At 32.0% G+C, this 11831-nt stretch overlaps 1 protein-coding gene across 1 annotated transcript; it reads right to left on the minus strand.

The window, feature by feature from the left end:
- Positions 1-747: 747 nt before the first annotated feature.
- On the minus strand, positions 748-4994 carry LOAG_08765 (hypothetical protein; the record flags this gene model as incomplete). Its single annotated transcript, XM_003144297.2, has 9 exons — positions 748-1028; positions 1246-1338; positions 2004-2111; positions 2808-2885; positions 3268-3433; positions 3806-3952; positions 4290-4393; positions 4665-4774; positions 4907-4994. 9 exons carry the CDS (start codon positions 4992-4994, stop codon positions 858-860), a joined length of 1065 nt encoding a protein of 354 aa, XP_003144345.1. The 3' UTR covers positions 748-857.
- Between the last annotated feature and the right edge of the window lie 6837 nt (positions 4995-11831).

Genomic DNA, 11831 nt, shown 5'->3' on the forward strand with positions numbered 1-11831 from the left:
CCTACTACTATATATATATATATATATATATATATATATATATATAGTGAAAAAATCTCGAGACAGACGGTTGAGTTCACTTTTACAATCGAGCAAACGATACATCCCCATCGCTTATCCTCCTCGATTAACCCACAACCAACGATATCTTCGCATATCCGCCACTATTGGACAACAAACTACGATATTCTTCTATTCACTAAATACATTTCCCGTAACGTATTCCCAACTCAACGACCTATCAACTAACCGACAGTCAAATCACTGTCCAAGACAACGACAAGGGAGTTTGTTAATTGATCATATTACTTGCTTTTTGTATAACTCGTTTATCATTGCTTACCAATTCATTGTGTTATATACATACATATTTTAGACCCTTTTTCTTGTTGTTAACTAGTAATATTGTGCAAGAACAATATTACCTCCCGAATAAATCTGTATCGCCGAGAAGCGAGTTCAACAGAAAAACAATTTCTCAACAATTCCCATCTGCTAATAACTTTTGTATTTCCTCAAACTTTTTCTAGACATTTCATCGAGGTATGGAAGTAGCAATCATCTATCTGGCGTTGAAACACAACAGGAAAATCACTGAAGTTCCAGACAAACCGAGAAGTTCCTTTCTTACATCTCAACTCTTTATAGGTGAGCGATAACCGAAGATGAATGAAATTTTTATGCAAAAAATGAATGCAGTGATAGTTTCTGATGATTTTAATCCAGTTAAGGGCGATTTTTGTTCAACTCAAACAGCAGCATATGGAGCAATGTCTTTTATTTCCTTTGAATTCACCCTAGATATATTGTACCATGTTTCAACACCTCTCGAATACTGTCATTCTAAGTTCGTGATTTTAACCTGGACTAATAGAACGGGTTCGTCGACCACGTATTTCATCCAGTTCTGGTATCGAATGAATTTTCTTCAACGAATCTCTTGCAGTATCACGTTCTTCCTTGGCTTTTTTAATAAGACCTTCCATGACAGCAATCCGACGATTGGAATCATTCAATTCGTGCTCCAGCTAAAAAAGGAAATAATTTAGCGCATATTTTGTTCCACAATCAGCTGTATGCAATCATTTAAGGTGATATATCTATAACAGCATTAAGTAATTTATGATGTCTATCACGTGAATCGCTCTGTTCGGTATGCATAAAGGATAGATTGAACAGAACCGTCTCAATGAAACAGGATATTAAGCTATCAGTGCATATCTTCCATATATGGAAAAGTATGACCTTAATACTGTGGATAGCCGCATCTTCATATTTTTTCAATAAATCATTTATCGCATCTTCATCCTTTGTTCCTTCAGGTGTACCATGTTTTCGCTGAATAAATAAAATTTAGTCCAACAAAGCTCGATAAAGGATTACGACTCTGCAACTCTCTTTATTGTCTGCAGCATGTTCTACAACACACCGAACTTGGTAAAATTTAAAAATGAAATAAAGTTTAACACCGTAGCGCTGTACGGGAAAGTGAAAACTCAATGAAGAATTCAGTGATATCCACAGCTAGATGACTTCAACAATGGCGTTATCGAAAAGTTATGTATATTACTTACTGTGTACTAGAATTTAACTGCTCATGTTATTTTCTACATATGTTGCTTACTTACATAAAAGATATCTTTTGAAATGATTATGTTTAAACACACGTATTACTAATGACAACACATGTAAAACTGATACAGAGAAATACATTTATGCTAAATAAATTTCCAACGCAATGATTTATCCGTTTAAATCTCGCCCTTAACTTTGTTATCCATCTGCATCTGATTTCTGCCGGTCATCTCTGCTAACGAACTTTATCAAACTAAGACATCTTTTTCAACCCTTGCACTTTCCTCAGTTTCATTCTAACTTTAGATATCTCCCTAAGCGATATCTTTCTCATCTATTTGAAAATCTTACTTAACAGTTTGTAGAAAAACTGCTTAATGGATTTCATTAACACCGAAAATCGGTTAAACAGAACCAATAATTAGTACCTTCATTTCAGCTTGGCGAACAAGTGCTTCCATGTTATTTGCACAACGTACGAATTCGGTTCGTTGCCGATCTAAATCGCTTTCAGTTTTCGTTCTCAAATCTTTTATCTGCAAAAAAAAAATTTGATAAAATCAATCATGGCAAGCTACCCTTGTGTTATGCATCATCCTGTACCTACTTTGTCTGTGTGAAAAGGGTTTACGGGGTTTATATTTTATCTTATTTTTTTGATAAGTATGTACAAGTACGCAATACCTCATTAAAAGAGATAAAAAAGTGAACTGAATATGCAGGTAGTTCTGATATATTGACAACTATCAAATTTGATGAAATTTAATTCTGAGTAATTTTACTGCTTTTAATTTTGAAATTAACAATGGTCGAAACAAGATCAATTTGTTAAACATGAAACTGTAGCATAAGCGGTGATAACAAACGCCATGTTATTAACTGGGAATAACCTTCACAACCTAAGGCGACTAGAAAAGTCTGAATGTATCAAAGAAACAAAAACTGTGGTTCATTTTTACCTCAATCCACACTTGATAGGCTTAAAAAGACCTAGCATCTTTTGTTGGATGGATGAATAAGTAACTGGAAAAGACCCCCCGATAACGAAAATACAGCTTTGGGACTTCGTTTCTTGCTATATTACAAGTAAGAATTAAACTTCTCAAATTTAAAGATTGAATCAATTCACTCGTTTAGTCAATTGGGGCTACAATGTTATCAAACAAAAAGGCTGATTTAAATGTATTCCAATTCGCACCGACCTAACTTCATTAAAAAAAATGACTAGCAACCTGTCGTCGAAGTCTATTGAAAGCTACCCACAATTCGAGCATATGCTGGTGTTGAGCATTTACTGCACGTTTCCTTTTCTGTGAAAGTTAAGAAATTTAAAATTCGAAATTGAAATATAAATTCATCTATTTTATCATTTTAAAATAATATTTAATAAGCGAATTCTTTTATCATTTTAAAATAACATTTGATAAACATTTGTTAACTTTTTCGCTGAGCACTTGTTCGCATTTAAGGAAAATCTCCGCCAGTGCTTTGGAATATAATCTACAACATGTTCATCAAATGATAACCAAATTGAAGTAAAGAATAAAAGACTACCAGTTAATCTCGCCTACTAAATGTTGCAGTTTCAAACTAGCTGTATCAAAGGTAGAATCAGATATGAATCTTGCAATTTTGATGGTTTTAAGTTTGAAACAAAAAATTTCTGCTTATTTCAAAAAGGTGATTTATTACTTCATCGTTTTGTCGCAGGGAGCATCGTTCCATTTCCCTTTCATGGGTTATCCTCATCAATTCTTCCTGAGTTTTTAGCAATTTGTCTTTCAAATCTTGATTCGTATGTATAACAACTTCTGCTTGTTCCCGATATATAACATTTAGATCTTCCAATCTATCGTTCCTGTAATATCATTCTTTCTCTTCTGTAAATAATTCATAGCATATACAGTTGGTGAAATCATCTTTAACACAAGAATATCCACCTATATAAATACATTTTTATTTTTATTTGTCCTGTATAACTAAGTTTATAGTAAATGTAACAATTCAAGATTAGATTTTGATCTATAATTTTTTTATAAAAAAATAACTTAAAAATATATGATAAACGCCTATATAAAACCTAAGTTTATTAAAAAGGAGCTTCATGCACAAACTATTACGAGTCAAAAAAAATGACAACAGCCTGCATAGAAAAATAAACGAAAACTGATATCGAAGTATGCTTTTAAATGAAGCTACACGCTAGGAAGATATCTATTTCAAAACATACCTGATTTGTTCATCACGTAATTGTTGAATGATTACATCAGTAGAACTATCAGGCAACTCTGTCTTAAAACCGGTATCAATTAAAGAGGAAGATAACAGCGGATTTGCGCTTATTCCATCGGGCCTAACACGTAATATCTCGGGTGAACTAAAAATTATAAGTAAAAATTTTCGAGCACGAAATATGAACACAGAAATTGAAAAATTGGGTTTTGTAGTAATAAATCAAATAAATTGCTCAGTAATTCTGTGCCAAGAAACTATATTCAAAAGTCCATCAAACCAGCTAATGATGCATGAGATGTAAGGCCATTATTTTGTGCTGATATCTCGTACAGCAGCTTAAACCGGGAATAATATAGTTCTAGTCTTTTCATATGAACTTTGTCGGTTACGATCTTCAATTCCATGTTTTAACATCGACTTTAACATCTTTTAACATGGAATGATTCCAAGTTCAAAGAATCTATATGGCGAATACGCACCGTGACAAAGCGTGAATTACATCATCGATAGGATCGACACCTGAAACCTGCGAAGCATTCAACTGAGCTACCGATTTTGCAGTGTGCTGTCGATATTTTTCCACCTGAAAAATTCCGAAATTTCTTAAGAACTTCATAGTTCCAAATTTTGAAACGATCAACAAAACAACACATATGTACTATGTAATAGACTAAAATATCCTTGGTTTCTCATTCTAGTCATTAAAAAATGTTCGAAAATGTAGAATAATTGGGTAATGAAACGGTATGACCAAAATTCAAAATTAGTAACAAAATGGGCACAAAACGGAGAAATCTTGACTTTCAGTAAATCATGTTTGTATCCAGTATCTAATATGCATGAACTCAACTAACCTTATTGCTCAAACCTGCCAGAACTTGACGATACTTCCGTTGTTCATCGACACTTGCATCAATTCTATTCCGATAACTGCTTAAGTCAGAAGACACAAAAACGACATCGGCTGGAGAATGTACTAGCAAAAATTTACAAACATGCAAAATTTTGATTTATAATTTCTTTGTATAAGAAATAACTCAGGCACACAAGTCTCCATGAAATATAAATTTATTAAAAAGGAGCTTCACGCACAAACCATTATGAGCTGCAGAACTTGATGGCACAGCATCATCGGAATGCATGATAAAATCACTCAAAGTTGCTTCGTCACTGAAAATACACATTATAGTAGAGCATAATTTTTTGAAATGAGAAAAAAACATTTCGGATTCGACAAATTCGGCAAAATGAAATAGAAAATCCATCAAGGTCTGTATCTACTTTTGAAATGTTCTGAAATCCTAAGTCCTTTCAAAATTCTGAAACCCTTTTACTTAATTGAATTTTAGAAATTGTGCAGACTGGAAAATCATACACGGTGCAACCAACTGCTTAAATATACTAATCAGTCATTTGAAAAAAAAAGGTGATGGGAAGGGAACTTTTAATAATATCTTCGAACAATTCATAAAAATATTGCTTTTCATTTTTAAAAGAGTGTTTTGTTAATCTATTAAGAACAAGCAATTTAACAGAAAAATTCGCGAAAAACGGATTCCTTTCTTTGCATGATTAATTTCCAACACGGTCATAACCTATGATTGGATATATCATCAACTGTTCTAACATGTCTTATCCTAAGATGTTTGTTGCCTGAGAATTTGTACATAAAATAAGAAACAGAAACAGAATCAGGAGTAAGCAAGGAGAGAAGAATAATTAGGAATCAAGTTATATAAAAGATAATTGTACTATCAGTATATCTATGATAAATTTCATAAGCTTACTTCAACTCATCTTATCCAACTTGAAAATCTAAAACAACATATCGTAAGGATTAGTATCAGAGTAAATGAAAAAATCAGACGGAAGCTGATACAACACTTAGTCTAGCAAACAAAATCGTTTTAACTTAATCATTCATCCAAGCCTGATTATCACAACAATCGCCTGATTATCCTGATTATCGCATCGTTTTAACTTAATCATTCATCCAAGCCTGATTATCACAACAATCGCCTGATTATCCTGATTATCGCCTGATTACCTTTTATCCTGAACAAATCAGGCATTTTTCTTTTGCTGCCTAATTCGTTCAATAATTTCCGTCTAAAGAACTATTCACTTTCGAATCTTGCTGATAACGTTATTTACCCTTGCCGCTCATTTTCATTCCTTATACTCATCCTATCCTATTCCTTATTCCTTAGTTAAATGCTTTTTTAAGCGAATATTATTTTTCACCCCGAAATTCTAACCTCTAATTGTGGATATAAAGAAGGGCCTTGCCAATGTCCATGTTGGATTTTTTTTAACTGTCAAATACCAAATAACTGGAAATGTCTGCTGCCACTGAATTAAAATACCTTTGACTTAGCAGCAGATGAATTCTTGATAGTATCAATCGGCCGGAATTTTTTCCTTACTAAAACACTTTTAGCTTCCATTTCTTTCTCTTTCTTCCCCTGTTTAAATTCCAGCGGACCGTTGGATTTTCAGCTACGATATGTGTGTTCAAATAGGAGGATGTTAATAATAAACAGAAGAGAGAAAATTTAAGGAAGTGCAAGTACCATTCAATGTGACAAAACATGTTTACAGTTGCTCTCAGTGTTAATAAATTTTCTTTCTTTTTCATTTGAATGCATGAGAAATGAGACATTTGGTCAATGTAGTAAGAAAATTAGCACCATTTTTCCAGAATTTCTTTTTATTTTAGTGTAGAGCAGAGAAACGTGTATTTTTCAACATAAATCGAGAGAAAAATATTTGAAATTTCTTAAAAATTAATTTTCCATTAGCAAAAATCTCCTTTAACTCACTATTTTTTTAAATGTGAGACAAATACTCCAAATATTATCAAAAGAATCAACTCTTTAACGAACTTGCACTAGTAAAGTTTTCACATAAAGGGGGACTTTTTTAAATTAATGTATTTGAAAGTGGACTTTCGCCAATAAAAAGCAAAATAATGTCCCTTCGGAAATACACATCCCTTTCCTTAACGTTATCATATATTTCATGCCCAACTAAATCTTAAAAGATGAAGCCTTTTTTTGAGGCAGCCGTTTCTCGTCAATTTTTTTTTTTTGTACGAAGCACAGATCACAAATTTACATACCTTCTTTAAATTTTGTCTTATTCAACATTGATTTGATTATAGAAAGTTTTCAGAAAAAAGTATTTCTGGACAGAAAACAATCAAAATTAATGATTGGAAAGCATGCAACCAGTATACTAAACCATTAATTTATATAATGTTTGAAAAAATGTTGAATGAATGATGTAGGCAAATTGACTCATACTGATAATTCCGGAAGACCGAGTTTCTGCTTTTAAAGCAGAGAATGTTGAAGATAAAGACAGAGAAATTAATTTGACTAGGTAAGCAAAAAGTAAGTACCGCTGGATGGATAAACAAATAAACACGACAGGTAAATAAGCAAAGTAAATTATAAGAGAAGTAACTGAAACTATACAGCTGCCACATGAATAGATTGCAGAAAGAACGCCCGCTGAGTTCATCACATAAATATAAATGTTCACGATTCTACAAAACGAACATCATCCATTTTTAAGACAACATTCCTGAAGCCATAATTAGCAGAAAAAAATATTGCCTGTGTTAGTCGGCCAGTACCACATAATGTAGATAATCAGAACAAGGCAAGAAAATGTAGATAATCAGAACAAGGCAAGAAAATGTAGATAATCAGAACAAGGCAAAGTAGACTCTAATAAAATGATTTAAGAACTAAAATCTTCAGCCCTTTTTGAAGGAATATTTTTTTGAAGTTGTCCCCAACAGACCAACAATCAATAAACTATTTAAGGCAATTTCGAAAGACCAAAAAAGGTTATGCCGAGGATGCTAATCAATTGCTTTAATTATTGATTATTTAACACTAAATGCATACAGTCATCTTTTTCTACTCTAAACAATCAACTATATGCTATTTCAACTTTCACAGAAAGTCCAATCTTCATAGACAATTCTTGAGAAGCAAAATGCTGAAGGAATGCAACCAACATTTTAAACAAGTTGCCAATTTCGATATTAGTGTCTTCGCTACTTTGTCCGTTCATTGTGATCCATTTCTTTCATAGTTTCTGATAATGAAAACCACTTTAAAACCTTCATTTTTCGCTTTCAAACAACTGAAATTTGTTACCTTTTATTGCAAAAAAAAGCGTTGCATTATTAGAAACAAACAGGACAATGATCTAAAATAATACACTCACACATCTCTGTACTGAGACAGGGAAAATATTCAGTTATTGCTGTCAGAAATAATCATATATTACCGGCATTTTAAATAGCAATGTTATTTGAATTTAACTCAGTTCTGTTCTTGCTTTACCTAAATTCACTTCTACTTGACTCACTCTAATTACGATCCTAACCCATTTGACGACAACAGTTTTAGATGTACACAGTGCTTGCAGATATTGGGAGGAATAAACTATCTTAAAACAAAAAAATTTACTTGAAAAAAAAATTTACTGAAAAAACTTGAAAAGAAAAGAAAATTGAAAAAAAAAGAAAATACTTGAAAAAAAAAGAAAATTTACTTGAAACACTGATAGACTAATCACACATTACGCAAATTTAAGTTCACCTTACATTTACAAACAATTCATGATAGTTTTCATGTGCACCTCACCCTGCTTCATTATGTATATCCACGTAAACATAGCCTTAACGCACTATTATATACGTCAAAATGTTCACGTATCTTCACGTTATCCAGAACTGGGGCTTTCTCCAAGACACTGATTGCCAATGGATAATGGAAAAGGCCCATGTTATGGTATTTACTGGTTTAACTATTTTGTTTTAGTGGGGTCTATTGATGATGTGTTGTGTGAGGAGTGCAGGGATGGACGGAAAGTAGTTAATTTTTTTTCTCTGAAATGCAGTTTCGTCAAAAAATATATACAGAAAATTAAAGCGGAGAACTTTGTGAATCAATACTTTATGCAAAACATTTCTTCTGGAATACATTCCGGTCAGATGAATTACAGGAGGATGCGGTCGGATCAGAAATGTAGTAAGAAATGTGATTATGATAATGTGATTATGATAGTATGGTTTAGGTGTTGGTAATAAAGAAATTTCCATCTGATTCATACATATTATAATCATAGAGATGCTAAAAGATTGAAAAATCGTTGTATTTGAGAATATATTATGATTCAGTCATTTGGAATTGAGTAAAGCATCCGTTCATCAAACATTATTTATACGTATGTATAGCTTCTCTATGAATACGAAAGATTTTAATTAAATTTCCAATTTCTTTTATTGGTAAAAATAATTGGAAATTTTATTTTATTTATGTCGGTAATGTTGCAAGAAATAAGAAAATTGCTGTTTCTCAACCGTATAGTTCATAAAGATTACGTGTTTTCAATTGCTATTTCGCAGCTGTGTGACCTATAAAGGTCTTGTCAATTTGAGTTTAGGACCGCAATTTCCCTTTTTTTGTTGTCATGTTGCCTGGTTGATGTTCCATCTTTTTTCCAGTCAGGTAAAAACATGCAGTCAGAGATATTCGGGAAAGACATCGATACATTCAGGTACACAATTTCTACGGTTATACATTGAGAATATAATTCTAATCCTAAGTATGTCGTAAACATACCACACCAACAGCCGATTTTCTACCTACCATTATAACATATTCGTCGATCAGGTGTCTTCAACTCACAATAATCCTTTAACTCTGTTTTCTGAATCAAAGGAAATTCACCAATGGATCTTCAATTTTAACACATACAGTTTAGATTGTTAGTAAAAGATACTATTGGTAAAATGTAAAAGGAAAATGCACTTTCTAGCCTAAAATAAGAAGTAAAACATTACATGTGCTTTTTTAAATACTAACTAAGAAACATGTCAAACTTATAATTAATTATTTCTAAAAGCGAACAAAATTGACAGAATGAAGAAATACTTTTCTCTACTGCAAATTTAAGAGGAGTAAGTTTTCTTGAAAGCTTTCAAGTGTGGTGAAATCCTTATTGTTTAAACTTTTATTTTAAACCGAATTTCGAAAAAACATGTTCTAGTATGATTACTGGTTTTAGCTCCATTCTCATTCTTTTTTACTGTTCTGAGAAGTGCATTGGTTAGATTTTTTATGTTTTAAAAGATATATTTGCAATAGAACGATCTAAATTTCTCGAAAAAAGTTTTCGTTTCAAAATTCAAATACAACCGTTATGAATAGCACTGAATACTACGAAACATTTTAAAGGAATCTTCGACACATTTGCATTTTTAGTTTGGATCTCCCAAAAATATTTTGATCTTCATTTGACATCTATTCGTCGGGAGGATATTAATGTTTCATTCAGGAATGAAACTTCTTATTTGAAGGACCAAAGAATAGAATGAACGGAATAGAAATGGAAGATTTTTGAAAAAATTTTGCGGGAAAAAGTTGATTAGAAATTCGAAAAGTAGAGAGATAAGGAAGTTTCAACTTTTAATCTCATACTTCTTATAGTATCTGTGAGATATTCTTATAGTATCTTGCGGATTATTAATAGTAATAGATAAAATTTTCCGAAAATTTTAAAATTTCAAAAAGATTATGGGAATAGAAATTATATGACACTGTATGTAAAGCAAGAAATTGAAATCAATAAATGTATTACAAACGGTGATATCAATTATTGTCGTGTTGACAGCAAGTAACCAAGGAAATGAATGAATGAGGAAAGGGAAGAAGAGAGGAAGATTAAGTAAGGCTTGAACTGGACAGCATTGGCATTTATTCCATTCCTGAATGTAATGAGTGCCGTTATGATATCTAACAGTCAATCGTTATACGAACTAAAGGCCTAGCTGGTAAGCTTTGCTATTCTACTGTCAACTCGTCATCTTAAAATCAATTGCGCCCAACTATGAGAACATCGAAAAATAATTTGACATCATACCTCTGCAGAAAAACTTAGTATACTTCAATCTCATTCTATAACTCATTTTCTTATTGGATACTAACTTCTCAATAATTTGCTACTATCATCTGTAAGAGGGCACAGCTTAGGTTGAAGCTAAACATCGATAACAGATTAGCCGAGAGCTGAAGCAAGTCTTACATGATAATATATCGTATTATGACTATAGCTGGAAATTTAAAATGCTGAAAACATTACTAGCTTAAAATAACGATGGAACTAAAATGGTTTTATGTGTATCATTCAATGGGATCCTAGCAACATCAAGACGATATTCCGAGCAAATGTGACAATATGCCAATGTTTCTACAATCGATTTTTTATAAAGGTCCACTTTAAAAGATCATTTGCTAACGTAAAATAACACTTCCGGTATTTCCTGTCCATAACAATAATTACACCAAAAGAAACTGATCGGTAAATGATAAAGGATAAAGTGTAACATTAATATTATCCTCTCAAAGATATTATAGCATAGGAAAAGCAAATCATTTTTACTTAAGCATTTAACAAAATTTTTGACATGGGAAAAATAAAGAAACTTTTTCATTGTTCATTTTTCAATTTCATTCCATCTTTCATCATTTTGCTATTGGAATTCATTGAGAGGAATGGCGCAGTTTGTCTTTTTTGTTCACTGAAAAATATCCTCATATTATAATAGTTTTCTCCTAAATGGGTCAATGGATCACAAATATCGACCCTTTTGTGACAAGAAAAAAAAGGATGAAAAACCAGCTTTTGAAAGAAAGTGAAACAAGCATAAAATAAAAATCATAAATGGATAATGCAAAGATATGTAAACTGGCTTGTGGACAATTTTCTCAATATTCGTTCTTGCTACCAAGATTCTAGGATCAAGATTATTATTGACATTCAGCAAGATTCTAGAATCAAGATTATTATTGACATTCAGCAAGATTCTAGGATCAAGATTATTATTGACATTCAGCAAGATTCTAGGATCAAGATTATTATTGACATTCAGCAAGATTCTAGAATCAAGATTATTATTGACATTCAGCAAGATTCTAGGATCAAGATTATTATTGACA

The sequence above is a fragment of the Loa loa genome, assembly GCF_000183805.2.
Source record: "Loa loa unplaced genomic scaffold supercont3.42, whole genome shotgun sequence".
In the NCBI taxonomy this organism is placed as follows: domain Eukaryota; kingdom Metazoa; phylum Nematoda; class Chromadorea; order Rhabditida; family Onchocercidae; genus Loa; species Loa loa.